General features: G+C 41.2%; 1 protein-coding gene across 1 annotated transcript in view; it reads left to right on the plus strand.

Annotated features, from left to right (window-relative positions):
- The window catches only part of agbl4 (AGBL carboxypeptidase 4), a 253,123-nt gene that overhangs the window by 154,724 nt on the left and 75,414 nt on the right, over positions 1–22,985 (plus strand). Inside the window, exon 6 of the mRNA XM_047587733.1 lies at positions 14,865–14,904. Coding sequence (XP_047443689.1) covers positions 14,865–14,904 — 40 coding nt within the window. The remainder of the gene's footprint in view (positions 1–14,864; positions 14,905–22,985) is intronic.

Genomic DNA, 22,985 nt, shown 5'->3' on the forward strand with positions numbered 1-22,985 from the left:
TACACAATTACCACGACGTGAGTGTGATTCAAGCGTTTAATGATATTAATGACTTCATTTTAATAGCACTTTTGCAAACAAAGAAATTCTTAACAGGATAAATAAAATACTTAGCAGGCTCATTAAATCCAGAAGAGAGAACTTTTAATTATTTTCTGCCTACTCCACTTCACAAAACTTCTTCAGGGCTGCAAGCTCCAAGCCAGTGTCTTTACACAGACACATCGCCATCCCAGGATTATTAGAAACCACATGGGTTGAAGATGAGCAGAAATGTCACAGCAGCAGCAACGACAGACAGAAATAAATCTGTATTTTGTAAAACTATATGAACAACTTACCCTATTACTGTACTCACTTTATTGTGTTGATGACCAAATGCACATAACAGCATGTCTTCTATGAGGGGTTGCACTTCAAATTGCATCTTAAATTTTTTTTTAAAGTCAACTGTTACTTGAAGAAAGTCAAGTTGACACCGCCTAGTCACAAATGATGTCACTAATAAAAACACAGTAGAAAGTAATGCTTTGCAATTAAATCCATACTCTTGACCTGAATACATTTGCTGAGAACAGACAGTTCATGCACCAGTGATATGCATAGCCTGTATAAAAGCAGGCTGCAACTCAGCACCATTAATAGTACTTATTAGTACTCCACAGCCTTCTCCATGTTCTGCAGCCATCAGTCTAACAGTGGAATTCACCAGTAAACTGTTGATGTTCAGCCTCCTTCTCTCTGTCACTGCACGGTGTTTGGTGAAGTTGTTAACCCAGACTGAGAGTGCAAGTGTCTATTGTAGTAGTACCTTTGTTGTATGTCTGGACTGACTTGCAGATTTTGCATGTCATTGTAGAATGGGCTTCATCTTTTGTTAAGTATTGATGAACTGCTGCTAGTTTGCTGCAATGACTCACTATGCTCCTCACCTGTCTGCTAGGGTTAGGGTTAGGGTTAGGGTTAGCCCCACCCCCTCTCGAGGGGGGCGCCAAGGAAAAATGTCACTGTCCTGTCACGTGATTAGTGACTAGTCAACATGATGCTTACAGCATCATGGCACAGCATATAGTTGGTTAGTCTGTAAAACTCCTTGTTTCTACTGTTGTGTTGGTAAAATGTACTTGCAGGAATTTCAGCCACTCCTATAATTTAAATTTAACCCAAAGAGGAACATGATTTGCCGTTGAGAGCCTAGTTGGATTGCGGTACGTTTGAACAATCTTCGTGGTGGTGTAGTATATCTCAGACAAATCATCTAAGGATGAAATAGTCTGGACTTCCATTACTACTTGTAAATGGGAGAGAATGAAATTTGATTTACCAGTATTAAAACTACACCCTCAGACAGTCAGGTATTTTTCAGAGTACTAACGCTGCCCCAGACTCTCTGTGAGACTGTGAGAGGCTTGTGATTGCATTGCAGGTCATTTTCTTGTCTTTCTAGCATAGCTTGCCTCTTTTTTATTAATTATATTTATTTTATATAAAGTTTCAAACTTTATTGATACTAGAACTTCGTTAAATTTGGTATTTGTATGAGAAGCAATGCCTACTCCTAGTGGATAAACAGTATCTTACAGAGTAGAATGATATGTTTGTTATGTGTGTTATTATATGTTTATATGTTAAAAACTATAATTTATTTGCATGCCTCTATTAAATGAATGAAACAGATGCTACTCTGAGTGTGTGTTTGTTTGTGGAAATTTGTGTGCACGTATCTGTGTATACATAGGGTGGTATTTATTTGTGTTGGAAAGAACTCAGGTGGAAGTACAGCCGTCTATCGGTGTTTGTGTATCACTGCCAAAAAAGGCCAGGGGAGATGAACTGTGTGCGCACACACACTCGCAGGCCATAATGCGCCCGCCATGGGGCCACTTGGCATCTAGCCTTTCTTGCGCTGTTCTGTAATGTGATTTGTCCTGACTATTGATACCCCAAAAAGCCCTACTCTCCTCCCTCAACCCCCTCGTTAGCCCCCACCCACCCCACTTCACCTCCACTTCCAATTTCCACACTAACCCAATTAGCATCTCGTCAATAATGCTCAGCATTTCATTTTGCTGCTTTAATTAACAAATTCAATTTGCTCGAAACTGCTGTGAAAACAAATTAAAAGCACGGCAAATTAAAAGCCCTCAGTTCCAGCGGATATAGCTAAGGTGATTACAGATGCGTCAAATGACTGTTTTCTTGTTTGTTTTATCTCAGGAGAGGGAAAGAGACTCCTGTGAGGAGGCGAGACCTTGGCTAGAGTGGCAGAGCAGTACAAGATCTGTAAATATGTGGGAGGAGGATGTAGACCTGTAAATGGGCCGAGGCAAAGTTGGCCCGGGTGAATCTTCTTCAACAGGGACCACTACCCATTAACAACCAGGACTCTGCCCGAACAGATAAATTTATTAAATCGTACACACATACACTACGTGCACACGTCAAACTATTCCTGGAATACAAAAAAATCGCACAAAGTTGAGATTCATTTCGATTCATTCATCAATTCGTTAGCAATGTTTCAGTTTCACAATTCATTTTACTTACTAAAGAGATTTTGATTTCGATTTACTAAGGAGATTTTCACAAAGCACAAATATGTGCCTCTAGTTGGCACATCCTGCATATTGGCTTTCCTTTTTCCAGCTCTTCTAAGTCGTTATACTTTTAAACCCTAAATGCTGTCACTCATCAGCTTTCAGGCAGCTTTAATCTCATTGCAAGACTAGACAAAACCATAACAAGATTACTAATGAGAGGATGCAGGGAATGGTTTTTATCTTAAAACATTATCTAATGAAGGTTGAATGATTGATTTGAATCACATTTTTTAAACCAAGCCTAAAAACAAATAGCTTTTTTTGTTGTTCATTTTTCACAGTTGACGTTAGAAGTATGTAAATATAATTCAATTTTGAATTATGCCACAATAAATGACTAACTTAGCTAGAATATTCTCTTTGAATTTTAGACTTTGTCAACAATGGGCCGTGTAATCAGTCATGTCATTTTCATAGACACTCAGACTGGAGCCAAGAATTCGAGTCTTAAGGTTATAAGCTAAAAGATGGCATGCCTGCTCTTGCCTGCGGATGGGATGAAAATGAATCTTGAGTCTCAATGTGAGGTTACTGATTAACCCAACACTGAGCTTCTCTTCTCTCCTTGGAAACAAGAAGCAACAACTGGCTTACGTTTCCTGGTGTGTGGCTTTGTGCAGACAGTGAGACAGGGTGACAGACATTCAGAGGGAGCTCTGCTTTGAAAGGAGCCAGGTGAGATGGTTCAGCCACTTGTGGGTGAAACTGCTCAGAGGCCTGAGGGGTCCAGATGTATCCAACCTGGAAGAGACCTCAGGGCAGAGACAGTACATGAAAAGTTTAAGTAATCCCGTTTAGCCTGGTAAAGCTTTGAGATCCACGGGAGCTTGCTGCCACTAAAACCCACATAAGTGGTGAAAAATGGATGCATGGACATTTATTTTTAAAAAGCACAGAGGAGAGTGTAATACAACACAGGGATGTACTGTATTCATGTGAGTTACATGATAATGATCTTATTGACCTCATAAATAAATGACTAGTAAACATGAAGGGATCTTCCTTTTTGGAACTATACTATCTTGACCAAGTGTCTTCCAGTTACTTGGCTTCCAGTGTTTATTGTAATTGTATTTTAAGGATTTGAAGTCATGTATGCTGCTGTTATCCAAACCTCTCTGCCACTCTTGCAGTTGTTGTAGAATGTAGTTCATCTGTTAAAAGAGCACGCACATAAGAACCTATTTCTCCTATACTCGCCTCTTTTCACTGTATGTTTTAGGATTGATTTTCAAAATTTTGAGTTTGTGCCCCAATTCACTAAAGAAACAGGTTCCAACTGAGGCCTATGATCTCCTACATGTTAAGGCCCACTGATCACTTGCTTGTTTGATGTCTGATTGTCCCAAGAACAAGGTTGAAGCACCAGGGGGAGACTTTCTTTTGCAGACAAATCCTGTCTTCAAAATAAGTCCTATTCTTTGGTGTTTAACTCAGCCTGAGAGCTCTTTTTAATTATCTGATCTTCTTTCCCTCTTCTTTGTTTTTGTGTTTCCTGTGTTTTTTTTTTTTTTTTTTTTTTTGTTGTTTATTGCAACTTTGATTTTACTGTACTTTATGTAAATGACTGAATATTCTGCTTTTATTTAAAGTGCGTCTCTTCTTCCATGTGATTTCTACTTTAGCTGTCTTCATTCTGACTTGCTTTTCTTATCTAAGTTTTGTATGAAGCTGATAATTCAGTTGTTTGGCTTTAACATTGCGAGCGATGAACAGAAATGCTGTGGCATGCATTAGATGCCACACTGGCTGCTATTTCTGTCTTCCTGTATTCCTACGCAGACAAGTTATACAAGAGCAGACCAGACATGGTCCACAGCAGCACTGCTCAACCTCTTGACCAGTCCGGTTCACAGACAAGCACATACTCACACAGCTAATAGAACTGGCCATAAGCCAGGTGCCTGTGATGGTCAATGCAGCTTTGTTTAGCTCCGATGTTAAATTGATTTTTAGGTTCCAAGTCACACAGTACTGGCAGCGAGCTGACCCTCTCCTGACAGACTGAGAAAGAGTGAAGGAGGGAGACATGCTGCACACCACAGCTTTATCTCACTCCTTTGTGCTCAGATACTTCTTGCGAGTTTGTCCCCGTCAAATAAGTGCCCTTTAAATATTGCCCTGCTCCCTCATTCTCGATTTCCACTCTCATTCCAAAATGAGATTAGAAGACACAAGAGCATCCATCTGGTCCATACACCAACATCTGGAGAGGGTGTTGGCTGTTTAGACATGATGAAAAAGACACACACACACAACTCTCACATCTTGCAGTTGAATTGTGTGTTGTTTGGGTCTGCTTGCATTTGTGTTTCTGTGTATCTCCCTCAAACTCCTCCCCGCCTTCCCTTTCTCTCGTCTGCTCGAAGCTAATTATTGTCCCGCTTAATTACCAGTAACACAGCGGTCCAGCCTGCTTCAGCTTTAAAGAGCTATTTAGCCCTCCATTCCAGTACCTGATTGAACTCAACTAAATGGAAAAGTTGTGCTGGAGAAAAAGCTTTAGTCACACAACATTTTGTTTTATTTCTTTTCTAATATGTTTCCGTCTGTCTGGCTACTTGAAGATAACAGACATTTGAATTTGTTTTGTAGGATATCATGAAAAATAAAAAAAAATAGCAGGTTGTGAGATGGAAAAAGGCATTAAGACACAAGAGAGCCGAACTGTTTCATGACTTGAACACATACACATTCACCGCTCTCACTGGATCCATAAAGGCAATAAACCAATAGAAACATACACGTCTCCTGACCTTCAGCTCCAATTAGGCCCCCGAGGAGAGATGGGTGAACTTTTCAACCTTACATCTTGTCTATTGATACTCCAATAGCGTTGGTCTGAAGACAGAGAGGGAAGTCAATATTCAAGTTCACAGTTGTAAAGAGCCGGACCACAAGCTTCAGTTTGAGTCGCAAAAAAATTGGAAAGTTTGTTGAAACCCCTGAAGGTTTGAGCTCCAAGTTCCATGTGGAAGAAACTCAGTTCCATTTTCAATCTCTCATAGTTGATTGAAGACCCTTAACAGAAAATGATGGAAATACACCAGACTGTAAAACCAGTGTGGGTTTTTCCACTATACTACTGACAATTGGGTGTTTCCTATATATATATATATATATATAACAGAGACAACACACTGTTCTGGAAAGGTTGTTCTCTTAAACTTGTCAACGAAGGACAGTGTCATTTGTTTTAATTAACATAACCAAAAAGACATAATTCTACAAAGACTTTTCAATTTAACTTTTTCACAAGTGAAAAAGAAAAACTTTTAAGAAAAGCCGACAGTTTTGTATTTATAAGAAAAAACAAAAAAATAATGATAATTCAGTTCATAAACTAGGATTTATAATTTGCCTGATTGTTCTTCCCTTATAAAAAGGCCAATTAACAGTAGAGCAGCCAAGTCTGAATCTCTGCTCAGTCCTGCAGCCTTCTCTCTCCTGACTGTGTGTCTCCAACTCGGAGGGCATCGATTCTGCGTTTTCTGGTAAATACCAGGTCACTACACCTACACTCCACCAGGCAGGGGTCAATCACCGCCCAGTGGGGAAATGATGATAGGACAGAGTCCATCTGTGTATGCGCACGTTTGAGTGCAGTTGTGTGTTGAAGTATCAAGTATGCCATCAGTGTCCTCAGCTCATTGATTGGCCCCTGGTGTCAAGACGTTGTCATTGATTCTTTGCCAGGTCACACTGGAAAGTCTTGGATCAGCAGGGGCTATGCATCTGTGCATCCATGAACACACGTACACCAATCAGGCATAACATTATGACCACCTTCCTAATATTGTGTAGGTTTTCCTTGTGCCTCCAAAATATTTGTGACTTATCAGAGAATGGACATGTGTCTTCTGAGGGTGTCCTGTGGTTTCTAGAAACAGGATGTTGTTAGTGGGGGTCTTTGGGTCCTATGGGTTGAGGGGAGGGGCCTCTGTGGATCATCCCACGTATACTTGATCAGTTTGGGATCTAGTGAATTTGAAGGCCAGGCCAACATCTTGTTCTGTCCTTCATGTTTTTTTGTAGTTGTTCCTAAACCTTTTGTATGTGTGTGTGTGTCAGGCTCTATCCTGCTGCCATCAAGGAGTGTCATGTATGTGGGCTGGGGGTGTCTGTTCTGGTCTAGTTGGGTGGTACAGGTAAAAGTGTCCCAGCAGAGCATTGAATTGTCACAAGGTTGTGTTACACACAGATACGTAGTCTTGCAAGCCCACACATATTTTAACTTTTATGTAAAGACGCCTGGAAGATAAGAAGGACAGGAGACCTTCACGTATTATCTGTAGTTATCCAGCGTCTCCTAACATGAAGTTACAACTGAAATCAGACTGTTTTCATTTATATATTTTCTGTAATGCCCCCTGCTTGTCCTCTGTAGGGTTGCGGGGGACTTGAGCCTATCCCACCTGTCATTGGCTTGTCCTCTGTGGACTCTGGACAGGTCTCCAGTCTACCACCAGTGAACCTAACGAGCATGTCTTTGGATTGTGGCAAGAAGCCAGAGAATCCACACAAGCACACGGGGAACAAGCTCACTCCACACAGAAAGGCCCCAGTTGGCCGATAGATTAGAACCCAGAACCTTCCTGATGTGAGGCATTTCCAAGTTTATGTGCAATGAAATAAAACAATCAACGTCTTCTCAAGCGTCCCACAGAGCATGCACTAGTCCGTGGTATTCTCTGCTCAAGAGCACCTTGTACAGCAGAGAGACTCATCATGACTTGTATTTATTTCTTAGTCAAAACACATCTACATTTTGTTCAGAGTTTCTCAAAGTAAAGGCAAAGAGATGTGTCCTTAAGTTGGCTGTCACAGACAGCAATGTCCTTGTCAAACAGGCACACTGTCATTCACACATGGATAACACATGATCTCACACCCACGGCCACTTTAGCCTTAGTGCCGCGTTAACGGGGCATGTTGTTGCCATCTGGCTGGCTGGGCCAGTACTAGCCAGTTGGATCGAGTTATTGCCTTTTAAACTGTTTGAAAATGTGAAAAAAAGATAAGTGGGCCACCATGGCCATACAACTTAGACCTTGATCAAAAACCAGACAACCTGACAGACTGCCTGGGACAGAAATATGGAGGGGTCCTCACGGCCAGCTTAGCTGCTCTTTTAATTGGCCTTCATGAATATTTAATGATCAAGATGGAATTGAATCATGTTTTTTAAGTGCTCAGAAAAGCCAGCGCTGCTCATGTCTGTGACCACACTGTATATACAGAGCGTAGCCATACTATACAGTGTTCATGTGTTTGACTCACTGCCTGCCGGTGTCAGCATGTATTATAACTGAATATACATGCCAGCTGGTGTGCATATCATCAAATTACTGCAATGTACAGTGTTGGTGATGTGCAGTAACGGCAGCAGCAGGGAGGTGTGTGCGCCGTGTGCCGGTGACTATAGCTGTCCTCTCCTTCCACTCAGGAGGAAGCTGCTCTCCCCTCTCAGAAGGAATAAATCTTTTATTGGGTTTGTTGTATTTTTAACCGAGGGCTCCTGGTCACGCAACAAAGCCCTGCTTTCCATCCCCTCAGCTCCCATCCTCTCTCTCCTCTTCCTAGTGCCACAACACACGTTACCTCAGGCTGTCATACAAGGGAACACATGATCACATTTCTGCTGGCGAGCAGCCATTTTCTAGTAATGTGATAAAATCTCTGCTCCATTTTTGTCATGTTCAGCAAATATATCTGGTTTTAGTCTGTGTAGTCTTTGCTGTTGTTTACATATGGTGTATCAATTGAAGATGCTAATGTAATTATAGAGAAAATTATCAGTTTAGAACCACTATGTTTTGCAGTTTTGGAAAACCTGATTTCCCTGACTCCTTATCACCTGTATTCTCCTGACATTATGATATATGTGCAATTTTATTGGTCCAGACTGCCACACCCATCCGTGACCTAAAAAGTTCATCCAGTTACCTCATTCTTACCTCACCTCCCCTCTTTGTTACCAAGGGACTATGAGTAAGAGGCAGTAAGGCAAACAGACAGGCGAATGCATCAGGTTCCCCTTTTACCTCTAGAGTGCTGCAGATCAGTTCAGCCAGTGTGTGTGTGTGCGTTCATGTGTGTGTGTGTGTAGTAGGGTTTTAGCTCTATGAGCATACAGAGAAGTGAAAACAGTGACTCAGATGAGGTGATTGGATTATTTTAGCAGATGACGTAGACAGAGGTAGACAGAGCAGAGATGCAATGAGACAGAGGAAAATGGAAGATTAGTCAGGCTATTGACAAAGATGATCTCGCTCACAGCTCCACCAACCACCCACTCCCACAGTGACCCTGGATATATGATATGGGGATCCAAAAGGCGTGGAATAAAGAAGTCCAGTTGCCTTTATTCAACACCTTTTGGATCACCATGACGGGTGACTGAGAACCTTCACAGACATGATATGGGGATGTTTGTGTACGTGTGAGGGTGCATGTGTTTTGTTATACAGGTACTAATGTCAGCAGTGTGACAACAGTTGACAGACAACAATGTGAAAGGGATTTTTTGACTGGTTAACCTCTACAAAACTCTGCAGTCCTTCTCAGTAATATGGAGTGTTTTACTTATACCCATTAAATGTTGGCCAGGTGGCCAGGACAACTCGGATTTTGCATATCTCCTACATGAAAAGATTAACTCAATACCCATCGGTTTGCATGTGAGAGTTGGTGGCTAGTTGACATTTTGGACTGTACTTTCCAAGGCAACTCAGTTTTCCTGTAGTTCACAGATTGTTTTTGTTGTTGTTGTTGTTGTTGTTGTTGTTTTTACCTCCTACATTATGTAAAATGTCCTTTTCAGTATGTGTCTTGATGATGCTGATGGTCATGGCGTTACAGCCATAAGCCGATAAAAATTGTTTTATATACTAGAAGTGCTGCTGGAGCCTTGATCTCTCTTTTCCTCTTCTATGCACGTTGGTAGCAGGCGAAGCTAGAAACATCTTTTCTAGTTCATATATAGGCCCACTTTGGTTCCTTAAATCGCAGGCATAGATCATGAACTAGCTCTCCTTTCCACCTGCTCTCTGTTTAAAAAGACGCTGCTGTCTAATGTGAATTTGGTAGGAACCAAAGTTGTGGTCGCTTCCTTCTGCTGTCAGCTCAAACACTGTGTCACCGCTCCTCATTTTTTTTTCAACCTATCACAGCTATAACCCGCTGAGTTATATGCCACGGCATCTTGTCACCACATCACTGCTAGTCTCTTCCTGTGTGTCCTCACACATACCTCAAAGGTATATGTAATTGTGTTTGCCGCTTATTTCTGTTCCCAAATGACCAAGTAGTAAAATATATAATAACACAAAATAATTGAACATTTTCTGAAAATAAACTTTGATACACAGCATCATATTTTCCTGCTAATAGAGGTCCACTTTAATAGCATTCCTCACCCATAACAACATCAAATTCTTTCTTTAAAAACTGTCTGTGAGTTGGATGTTGGCTGGGGCTGTGTAATTTAGCCATATTGACTTTAAATTAATTTGAAATGAGCTACAAAATGATGGCTGGGATTTTAGTTACTCCTCCCTCCCCTCCCCTCCTCCACTCCTCTCCCCTCCCCTCCTAGCTAGTCCCTCTGCCTCCTCTATCCTTCTATTTTCTCAGCCTCTCATTTCTGTGTGATAACAATCAGCAAATATGAAAAGTAAATTCTGGAGGAAATGTTGGCAAATGGGTTTTGGGTAGATTGTGCATGAATATTTAATTTACTCATAAAGTAGGGGTTTAGTACATTAATGGTTTTTCCACTGCTGTCTCCCCATTTGACTCTTCCTCCTCCTCTTCCCACCCAGAGTATAGGATGATGGCACATTTGGCTATCTGGCCTACCGATTGGTCCAGTTAATGATCATATTTATCCTAATTAGAACATTATTGATTTCTTCATGGGGGTGGCAGCTGTCACACCCATATTGGGAGGCTATAAAATTAGAAAATGTATTTCTAGTAATATTCAAGAGAGAAAAATAGAAACTAATGACATGAGAATCTGATAAAGACATTTGTAGAGAAACTGAGTGGTTTGTCTTTTAGTCAGAATATCAATTTTCAATTGGTGTAAAGTCTTTGCAAAATTGCGTCTTTCTTCTTATGGAGGCAGAGATCGAACTTTATCAAGACGTGCGCTCATATAACACCCACAAGCAGGTTTTCTTCTCCAGTTGCATACACGGGAAAATAAAAGTTCATTATGTTCTCATATAACACTGGAGCTATTTTAAGTCTATTTGTGGCTCCGGTCTCCTGGTATATATCTGTGTTGTTTACCGGGCTGCTGGCCACGCAGCCCCAGAGTCCACAAAGGCTGGCTAGACCACAGTGACAGCTGGAGTGGCCGTCACCTCTGACTCCCAACTGCTTTCTTGTTTTCTGACCTAATAACACTTTAACTGGCAGTTCGAGTCTAGATTGACCTGTGGTAAACATCTGTGGATTTCAGGCAGACGGTTTTTGCAAATAATGATGTTCTTGGGTTTCCGTTCAGGTGTAGTCGACTGCATCGGGTCAGTCTAATTAGTTAAGCTGTCAACCATGAAAAGTATGCATAAGCATTTAAATACCATAAGATTGTGATTTTACTTTCCTGTGCTTCTAATCTCATGCACCTTTTAATGTGTACTAATTAGGATTTAATCACTTAGCAACACACATTCACTGTATTTGGTTTCATGTGTTGCAGAGTGTGTTTGTCAGTATCGCAGTGAGAGGGCAGTGAGGTGAGGCTGGCTTCATCCAGGGTGTGATCCCTCAGCTCAGGGATATGTTTGATAAAGATTAGTTCAATCCTATTTCCCGCCCTGAAATTCTTTTGTTAATGTAACCCCCCAACCCCCGAAACAAAAGCATCAGCAAGAGAAGTGGTAGTGTGTTGTAGTTCTTTAGCGCAGGTTCATTACCCTTGTAAAGTACTGACATGCTGAAAGTGCTTGATTTGCAGTGTGTGTGTGTATGTGACAGAAAGTATAAAATGACACATGATGGCAGAGGATAAATTTTAATATGTCATCACATTTTAGAATTTCTTTGGTCCTTGTATTTTCCATAGATCTGTTGTATCAAAATCAGACATAATGTTTAGATTTGCACTCTAGTACTCTTACTTGTAGAGGTCTGCAGAGCCAGTAGAGGGTGCTGTGCAATCCAAGTGATAATTTAGTCAACCTGTCTGCTCACTATAGACTTCCATTTTCAGAAAGTTGGTACAGCACACATGCACTAATATTATTATTATTATTATTTGTTATTGAGTTGTAGCATAAGCTATAGTATACAGCATATTTTAAAACCAAACTATTGAGAAAAAAATACAGTTCAAAATCCTAAAAACCTAAAAAGATCTATACTGTACACTGCTGTACATGCCAAGAAGGCTTTGCCTGAGACTTTTCACTGTTGTTGTTTCAACAAATATGCGTTTTATTTTGTGTTTCGTGTAAAGGCTTTGATTCTAGGCTGCACAGCAGCAGTCAAAAAAATTCAAGGTGTAAATGTTTCTCTGTTGTTGCTGATTCCCGCCTCAACCCCATATCTGAGTAAGTGTGGGAGGTGGTCTCTGCAGGTGGTAGTGACAGCACTGTGTGTGTGAGTATGTATGTGCTGATAGGGCAAGTGTGTGTGTGTGAGCGTGTGTTGCGGTACATTATACGATCTCATCTTGTCTGTTTCTCACATTGTCACAGTGACCTCTATACCTCTGCCACAACAAATAGCGCACTGCAGCCATGTACTGACTTACAGTTTGTTTGCTCTAAGTTACATGTCAAAATATGTGCACTACCACGCAAGTGTGTGTGGCTAATGAAGTTACTAGTAGTAAAGCATTCTGTCTTTACTTCATATGTTATTGCATGTTAGCATCTATCTTGTAAGACTACTGACAAAATACTATTTCCTTTTCTGGCGTGCACACGTTATTGAGTACTCAACTAAAATCTCACCTTTAGTCTTGTCTGTCTCTGACAGTCACTTTCACTTCACTGAAAAATGAAGAAAATTAAGTTAAAAATGAAGCCAATGAGGAACAAATGTCCACTAGTGGCTGACTGACAAAAGCGAGTTGTTCCCATACAGTGGTGGAAAAAAAAGTTTTTGGACATTCTTACAATTGTACACAATCTCAAATATTATCATGAAATATTTGTCAAAAATCTCTTTTTGTGTGTTTTAAAAGGTGTGACTACATCAAACAATCACAAGTAAGATGTATTTTGTTTGTTGTTTGCAACAAAACTAAATTCTTGTCAGTTTCAATACGTCAGTTCTCAATATTGTCAGTATCAAAGTCAACTAACAGCGAATGTGTTCGCAACTGAACAAAAAATAATAGCACTGGATACTGTGCTCCTGCAGCCAAGTTCTACTGGTCCTGGATGTTTGGAAAGGGGCGTGATCTCGTTGAAACGTCCAGTTTCCAGAGTTCAACCTGCCATCACAGTCAGGGAGATGACCAACACCAGCAGCACTCATTCATCCCCAAACCATGACACTACCTGCGCCATTTCTGACAGTAGGTTCTGTACATGCTGGAGATAATGTTCAGCCTGGCCTTCTGTACCCTCACAATAGCAGGAGGAGGATAAAGCTGGAAACTGGACTCATCTGACCACAGAATCTTCTTCCAGCTCCTGTGATGTCATTCTGTGGTTTTCCCTGCACATGCGGATCAGGTCATTTCTTGGACGTCCAGATCTTGGTTTGTCTTCCAAGCTGTCGGTTCGTCTCCAGAGTTAATCCAACTGCTGAAGGACCGTATCTGCACTTCCTGGCTGAGAATCTGTATCTTCAGGCGTTTTTCCTGCATTAGGTTCCTTGTTTTAGCCATTTTTAGCCAAGAACTTTCAAATGTTCTGGCTTTATGTAGACATGAAGCATTGCAACAGAAAAATGTGTCTTTTAATGAAAAGCACGGCCTTCGTTAGTGGATCAATTTATGGAACCAATCAATTTTAAGTTTTTAATGGCTGTTTTTTGATGTGTTTAGTATTTTGTCTATGACTGTACTAAAAGAAACTATATTTGAAGACCTAAGAGTGATTCTCAGTGCAAGATTTCACAAATGCATGGCGTGTCCAAAAACTTTTTTCCACCACTGTAGCTCTCCATGTTGAAATGCCCAAACTGATCGTGTTTACAGCAAAGTATAATAAGGGCTCTGAGTTTAAATGTGTCATCTACCCACCTCTGCTCTGCTTCTATCATTTTTAAACAGTCTCACAAGATTGTTGTTGGATGACTGAAATTAGAAGATGGTCCTTTAGGTCATTTAGCTGTGTGGTCCATGTGGCACAGTGGATATTGTTTGACTTTGCATTCTTTACTTTCACTTCAACATTGAAGGACATGCATTTAAAATGCCTCATTTGCTGCACTCGGTGTGTATATGGTACATATTATAAGTCACTCAGAGGAAGAGCATCTGCTATACACTAAACTAAGTGCTCAGGAGCCAATCAGAATTTGCACTCCAGGCAGTTCTGTATTTAAGGAGAGAAGAACTCCAAGTATGTTGAGAGTCTCTTTGCTTATCCCTCTCAGCAACTGGTTAGCATGGTGCTTGAATATTAATGATGTCTGGTCCTAAAAGCTTGCTTTGACAGTGACCTAGCCATACTGTGTGCGTCAATCTCTCTCACACACACATACACGGAAAGCCTTCATCCCTTCCTAGGATGTGAGGATCTTCTTTCCTGAGGGACTGGTAGATGAGGAGGGCTGAGGTGTTGATTACTGCAGTGCTCGACAGTCAAGTGTGTGCGTGTGTGTGTCCGTCTGTGTGTCAGTGTGTGCAGAAAGGCAGCAGGTTAAAGAGTGGTGTAGCCAGCTAGCACCTCCTCTAGTCTCCTCCTCAGCTGCTGGAGACATCAAGTGTAAAATTGCACACTTGTTCCGAACACACTCCATCAAAACCAACGAGGTCACACTCACACGTGAACAAACTCGCACAAAAGAAGTTTGAAAATGTAGTTGTACGAATTCATAGTTTGTTCATTTTTGTTATTGAACTGCACCGAGATGAACCTTAACAGTAGTGGAGTTCAGAGTTCATTTTGAGTTGGCAGAAACAAATAGAGCTGACATAAAAATACACTTATAAAACAACTGCAAAAGGTGAACTAAGAGTGTGACTGTGCAGACTAACCAATCTGGCAATTGTGAGGTGGACTTTATATTCTCTGTAAGTCCTAATCATACATGAGAACTGATGACTTTTATTCTTCTCTCTCTGTATTCCAGCAACAAAGGCAGCTGGACCTGCTGACCATCACCAACTCTGGTAAGTCCACGTTTTTTTATGCTCCGGCAACGCTGTTATCCGCCACACAGCAGTGCCACAAAACTAAAATAAAAATGCACACGTGGGAAGCTCACCATCAGTGCATATTTTGTGCGGTTTATAATTTGGTTTCATATTGATTTGACAGAAGCATGTCAATATGGCAGCAAGAGTATTCCCTCTTTCCCACTTCCAGACATTAAAAGCGGGAACATGCTGGTTTCTGGATGCTGCTTACATGTAACTGCACAGCTGGGCGGTGGGAGAAGTGGAGATAAAACTGTGTGTGTGCTGTCAAAATGCCTGCAGCAGAACAACTGCTGATGTGATGGCTCCTGGTCAGTTACTTGAGCATGTGTTAAAGGATGCTGTCTTAGGGTGTGATGTATTAAATGTCAAACAACTATGGCTTTGAGCTTGTATAATGGGTGGAAGTCATGAATTCAGTTCTTGTCAGAGAAGGGCAGACATGTTCCCCTCGGTATATATTCAGTCCATCCCTCCATAAATGTGGGTGTGTCAGGCTATAGCTTATACAACATATGGAAGACAGTTGAATTTTACAATATGCTCATCTTTGGTGTAACGAATGACCACTGACAGAATGACTGTGCAACATACTTTATTTATTGTTAGATTACATATTTTTTTTCTGTATATACATAAAATGTGATAAATGGGATGTAAGGAACACACCAAACTGACAACAAAGAACAAATACCAATTGTGGCATTGTTTCATGTTTCTTGGATTGGGATCCAGAAGTTGCACATGAACACACTTTTTGAGATAATAACTCTCCATACCAGCAGGTGGCACTAGTCTGTGTTTCTGTATTACAAACTCACATACAGAGCTGGCCTCTCTTCATTAATGCCGATCACTTGGTCCACAACTGCTCTTTCTGAATAATCATGTTTTGTGACGTGAAAACCTTCTGGTGTTTGACCGCTCAGACAAAACCAACATGTGAAAGTGTCTTTTGTGCGTGCTCTCCTGTTGAGTGGATTGTTTACTTTCATCACACCCATTTGTCTGTTTGTGCCCTGGCTTCCTAAGCCGATCAGCCAATCAGAGTGATCTCTCACACCGACGCACCGATTCAACTGGTGAATTGGCTAAAAAGCAGACACGCTGCCAAAACTAGGGTCACAGATGGACAGCGCGCCGTCCTCGCCACCGCCAAATGGCTGTCTGCCGACTTCATGCGTCACACCCCTCAGTCCCAGTGTCAATACATTTCACATTTTGCCTTTTTGTGTACGTTTTGAAACACTTGTATGGTCCAGAAATCACACTGAACAACACATGCACCACTCTAACTAAACACAACAATATACCGTATATTAACATTGATAAAACGGTACAAACAGCTTCAAAAGTATATGTTTCCCTACATGTATTTATATAAATATTCTTTTTAACATTCAGTAGTGCAATCCTTTAAATCGTGTCTGTCAGAACACAGATTTTGGTTGCACAGCTGAAGTGGTGGATGTAATACATTAAGTCAGTAAATTCTGATGAGTGTATTTAGTTTGTGCGCCGTTTATTAGTGGATCTCATCTCATTTTCATTCATTACGTGGTGCGCATGGTGTGTGTACATTCTGTGCAAAGTGCTTTAAATTGTATCCAATATGCATCTCAAACTCTTAACACGTAGCCAGGCACACATATGGTGCTCCAAGTTTGACTGGATGTGGAAATGTGTCACAGAGTAGCTGCAGCTTAGAAATCTATGCCCGTCTCTTAGAGAGGCAGCTGCGTGAATGAGGGATCCACCTAGATGGAGGCTGAGGAGAAACTCGAAAAAGCAGAGGAGGAAAAACAGATGGTGACGGCGAAGAGGATACAGAGACCCATATGTCTAAAGTATCTGGATGATCTAATATGCTTTGATTAGAATAATGCATATGTGAGGCTCACGGAGACCTGGTTAATTTAGCAGGTTTACATTGCAGCTGTTCCTTGGGCCCTGGGCAGAGGCGAGGCGAGGCCCCGGCCTTCACTGTTTGACAGAGGGCATCGAGAGAGAGAGAGAGAGAGAGAGAGAGAAAGAAAGGGGAGGGGGAGGAAAAAATGTGAGAAGGAGTTTAGAGCAACACCTCAAACGGCCAAGTGAGAAGAGAGAAGAGTGGAGATTTGGAATACGCATAATATGTTGTGTAAACATCAGCTGTTTGCAACTATCGTGATATTATATTTAACATCAAAAGCTAATTTGATTATGACCACGCAGTCTCTTCCTCCCCGTAGTGTGTGAGTTAACTATCATTATTTAAAGACACAATGCACAAAACACAATGATAACAGTGATATTTTTTAGTACATAGCTGTTATGTGACTCTTTTTAAAATAAATTTTTACTTAGTTTGGCCTTTAAACCCTTTATTAGAGTCATACCTGTAGGAACATTAGGACTGAGTGTAAGGACGTATTATGTGTCACACAAGGTCACACTAGATGCTCTTGTTAACCTCCGGCAGGGAAAACCTTTACATGATGGTGAGTGTCCTGTAAGGAAATATAGACAAGGATCATTTGCAGCTGTGAAGATGTGTATAAATATACCCTGCAGAGAGAAAACCCCTCAGAGTTTATGTGTTGCTGCTCTAATAAATGTTTCTGCGTAAGATTCCTTTCTTTCTGTCTTGACCTGGTAAAGAGATTTCCATCTCTCGTCTGATACTCATAGTAAAAATAAATTGTTGTCGCAATTTATCATCCCAGCACCAAAGAGCACCTTGCAGGTTCCTGTAATTTACTAGTGTAAACAAAATAATTGAAAGCTCTTTCTGTGGTAAATGTGTTTTAGAAGCTAACCTCCAGAAAATCAAGCAATGAATAAATTAGATGGAACGAGTAGTTTTGAGAGTTAAGAATTATCAAACAATTCTTCACTTCATATCTATCACATGTAATAAAAAGCATTGTTTGTGATTTACAGGAAGTGCTTACGGTGCATGGCATTAAAACATAGAAGATCTGTGTAGGCCTTTAATATAGTTTAAAGTATGACTTTCTCTACAAATCTCTTTAGTTTACTAACAGGAGAAAATGTTTTAAATAGTTTTCAGGTGGTGATGAACTGTCCCATAGGTGTAGCTTGACTTTGCCTCTCCTTCTCTGGATAAGCTTACAGTCGTGGGAACAGTAGAAGTTCCCTCCTTCGGGGCTCAGTGTTCACCCACTGAGGGGCCTTACACAGACTGAAACAGCTTTCAATTATTTCTCACTGAAAGGTTTCATCCTCTGACCAGTGTAGAGTTCTGTGTGCTGTGTAAATTATTGCAGGTCATTATTACGTTACGTGTTACGTGTGGCCTTGAAGGGAAGTCTATTATATTCTTAACTTGCCAGACATATTTTATCCTGCCCTGCTGCTTATTACTATTCACAGTAGGTGAGCGGACATGCACACACACACACTGAACACGGTGAAGGTTATTATGATGGCTGTATGAAGAGCAGGTGATGTTTTCAGATGAGTGACTCTGATAGGGAAGCACAGGCAGGACACCCTCTCCTTCTCCCCACAGATTAAAGGAGTTTCCGCTCCTTTGCTCCCTTTCTTCCTTTCTCCTTGCCCTCACCTGCCTCCGCTCTTCCACCGTCGCGTCGTCGTCTGCTCATTTCTCTTAACGACGCTCATTATCTGCTGCTGTTTATTAGTGGTCTTATTTTATCACTTTGCCGTAGCCATGTTATTTTTGCCCTTTTGTGCCGTGTTTTCCCTGTCCTTCCTTCCCTTCCCGCCATGCTGCCTCCATCGCACGGACAGCAGGGGGAATCACAGGGTGTGAACGAACTAATAGGCTCGAGTGGCTTCGTAACGTGCTGTGTCTGAGACGGGAAAAAAAAAAGATTTGATGAGGATTGTGCCCCTGCTGCTCTGTTGGACTGGGATTCTAATGGCATTCATTAGCTAATCTGAAGAGGGATTCATACTTAAACATGTGTTCGCACACAATTAATAAATAACACAATAATACTGTACAGTAATAGAGAGCTGAAAGGAAATCACAATATTCACGTTCTGTTCCAAATGTTGGATAACGTCATTACGCTCCAACTGGAATTCTGTTATAATACACACAGGAAGAGAGTAGCAGCGACTTAATGACAAGCGACCATGAAATATAACTGATTTTCCACAAGTTCTAGGGACAGTAATGTTGTGAAGTGGGTGGATACCAAGTTGACATAATGTTACCTCTGACATGATGGTGAATGTGAGCGGCTGATAGGGTGGGGACATAGGAAGGTGATACTGGCCTTAGAGCATCGGGTGAAGCTAGATGGAGCTTGTTGACGTTGTTTTTCTTTTCAAATAGTGGGTGGTCACAGCAAGAAAAACTAGCTTTGTCCATATCCCAGAAATATTTTATGCTCTGCTTGTTTCACTTGAAACATTTAAGCAGGGAAATATACATGAGGGTTACCTAGGCAACCACAGCCTAGAACGACCAACTGTCTGTAACAGGAGTGAAATTCTTTGAATGTGGATGTTGCTTTACTGTGACCAAACTGCTCTCCTTGCTGCGGTTGCAGAGCATTTTTTTCTGTGCATGCAAAGAAATTGTTTCTAACTTGTGAAGGCAGTGAATAATAAACAATGCTGAGATATTTCTTTTCTTTTCAGAAAGACAGTAAATGATGATTTAATAGTTTTTCTGAAGCTAATGGCCGCTCTCTTTAGCGTGGGTCTACTGTATGTACTTTATAGCTCTGTTACACAGAGGAAAGCCCAACAAAAAAAAAAACACACACGCGACACTCAGCATCTCTTCCCTCCCTCTTTCTCATTTCACACACATGCACACACACTCCCACACACAGACCCACTCAAACCTCACTCGGCCCCCTTTAATTGGACACTTGAGCAGCGCACGACTGCATCTGGCTCCTGTTGAACACAGCCTGACATTTCAGACTGCTGACCTTTCCAGCCCCGCCACAACTAAATAATGATTAGTCCTGGCAACTGTTCCACCACAGCAGCAGCCAGGTACACACACACACACAAACACCCGCACACAAACACACACACACACAGGTGCAAACGGCACAAAACAGAACAACAAAAACACCTGCATTGAAGGCTTTGTCTTTTCACAGTGAGAAAATGGGGTGCAGACATTGATTTGAGAGGCCATTGTCATTCTTTTGGCTTATCGATTAGATTGTCCTTTTCCATATCTGCAGTCAGCACCCAATAATGTGTTGTTCTAAATTAACTCTGCTTGCCTCTGTTTAGTTTCTCCTTTCCCCTTTATGCGCTCTCAGCATTACAGTGGAAAAAAGGTCAATCATATTCATGAGATCTGGGCAGATTTCAGTGCGTGTGTGTGTGTGTGTGTGTGTGTGCGTGTGCGTGTGCGTGTGCGTGTGCGTGTACTTGTGCGCACACTTTTTGGTTTGTGCACAGTAGCGTGTGTGTGTGCGTGTGCGTGTGTGTCTAAGGCAATGATGCAGCGTGGAGATAATAGGCAGTTCTCAGATCTCTCATCTGACTTCTCCTTTTTCCCTCTATCACTTCTCTCTTTGTATCTCCATTTCCCTGCCGTTTCTGTCAGAACAGAATAGAAACATACTTCATTAGAGCCCAGTCTTTTTTCTGATATTCTTTGTGTTTCATTCTCGGCTTTCCCCAGTCAAAACCGCTGGACGTATTTCTGAGGTCAGAGGTCAGATTTTGCTCATTCAGCTGCACAGAAGCATGTGCCTGAATCTTTAGTTTTAAACAGGAATATGGAAATTTAACACACAAAAGGCACAAGTATGCACATTGTTGTATCAATACAATATGCTTAAGTTACAAAATCATAATTATTTTAGATTTATTGTTTCCGTGGAAACAACCGAAGACATTTGATGTTGAAAAAAGGTCATAGCTTCAGCAGCCCAGTGACGTATTCAGGTGATTTTTTTTTTAAGTACATGGAGGTTTCAAATGATTCAGCCACAGCTGCAGTATATAATCATAAATAGCCTCCCAGGAGTTGAGTTCATTTTTGTTTCATAACAGTGTATGAATTCAAAAAGCCAACTAAAAATATAATTCAGTGATGGTGTGTGCAGCAAGTTTGATCCAATTTCACAAGTATAATAGACATGAAAATTAGGTTTCTTACCAGAATAACACTCAACGTTGCTCAAATTGCCAGGAGAGGCAACAGTTAATTAAACAAACACGCCATTAGGAAAATAACAATCAATGGAAATTAGTTTGTTTTTTAGAAAGTGAGTTGCCGCAAAGAGCTATCAGTTTTGTGTCTGCTTGCCAAGCATATTATGGTCAGCTAAAACTATAAACTAAGTTGTTCTTATGAAGCAAAAAATAAATAAATAAAAATGTTTATATGAAGTGACAATTAAATTTCAAACTCCCACAAGCCTCAGCGTCACATCAGGATAAGTTGGGGATTACTTTGATCCGAACTGTCTGCAGCGTAAACACGGGGTCAACCAAGTTTTCTCCAATTTGTGCAATATGCCAGCCTGTCCTTCTCTCCGTCCTTTAATAGCATCCATTTCCGCAGATAAAAGTGTCTGGGCAATCAGCCAAACAATATAGCGACATATCATGTATTTATGCCTTTGTTGTGGTGGGGGCTTTTGTTTTGAATCTGATGCGTTCTCCTCGGTCCTCTTGAAAATTGCCTCCGTGGTTCTGTCAAAGTGTCGCTGTAGGGAGACTCTCCTTCCTTCTAAAACCTTTTAGCGACACTCGCTTCACGATCTCTGTTTTGCTTTAGTTAACAGATGTTTGTGTCAGAATCTTAAGAAAGTTAACCCTCTTGTGTGTGTCACTTTTTCTTTTTTGTTCAGCTGTAGACTTTCATCAGCTGATTGTTATCTGTCAGCCTGGTTTCCCTTCAGTTAACGGTGCCATAAAAACCTACATCTATTCATTACACTCTCATTCCCTTCTCGTTTCCTCTCATCTTTCCATGCATTAGAGTTAAGAAACAACGGCCCAGCTGCGGCTTTATGAATGCACCACACCTTTTAGCCCCCCTCACTGGATTTCTTTGAAATGTTAATTGTTGTAAGTCTCCTGTTAAGAACAGAGGAAGATGTTTAAGCTCCGCTGGTAACACGTTGCGTTGACCTTAATGCTTCAGAGCTACTTGCACATTTCCAACCTAACACCCTGTGCTTTCTCTGCGGATGATAAAAGTAGAGACTGGACTGATTCTCGCGGGTGCAGTCCTTCCGATAAGTAGTTTCCATGCTGAGAAAAGTTTTGAGTGCTGGATAGAAAACTGTGTTCGTAGGCAGCCGGAGTTGAACTAGTGAAGGTGGAAATACACCTCTGAAACAACCTGTACGCGACCCCCTGGTTACTATCCAAGTCTGGTGTAGTTCGTACCTGACCTGATAGAAATCTCTGAGTGGCTCAGTGGCTGCAAGGCTGACTGGCTTTTCAGGGTGTAGAGCTGCAGAGATTTGTTTTAGCGGGGCTCAGGATTTTGCACCTTGAGACAAGGTAAAGAAAAAGAAGAAAAAAAGAAAACAGGAGAACATTATTTATATAAAAAATACTATCAGGCTTCTGTGTAAATGAGCAGCTGTGAAAACAACACTTCCTATTACTGCCCTAATTATATCTTTTCTCTGTAAATTTGCATATTTTATCTTCCTCCTCTTCATTATGGGGGACTGTGCTTCCATTTTGATGTTAAAAAAACACACACACACACACACACACATAAAACAAACAAAGAAAGAGATGAAGGACCGGTGGGAGGAAAGGAGAGGGGTGCGCTGGCGGCCACGTATTGAGCATTTTCCAGTTGATTTTGTTGAAGGCTTCTCAGCAGCGTAGCTAAATAAGCAGCAGCATGTTAATGAATGGAGAATGAGTGTGATAATTTACCAGACAAAGAATGGAGGACAGTGAGAGACAGTATCCAGAGGGAAGGGAGGGGGCAGGGAGAGGGTGGGGGGGTGGGGGGGGGGGGGTGGGGGGGGCAGCACAATATTGAAAATATTTTGAGAATGTTTGTCTTCAAATAATTATTTAACACCTGTCACAAGACTGTGCGCCTGATGGTTCCTTTTTTTTGCCAAGCC

This window comes from Mugil cephalus, chromosome 6 (assembly GCF_022458985.1).
Source record: "Mugil cephalus isolate CIBA_MC_2020 chromosome 6, CIBA_Mcephalus_1.1, whole genome shotgun sequence".
Lineage (NCBI taxonomy): Eukaryota > Metazoa > Chordata > Actinopteri > Mugiliformes > Mugilidae > Mugil > Mugil cephalus.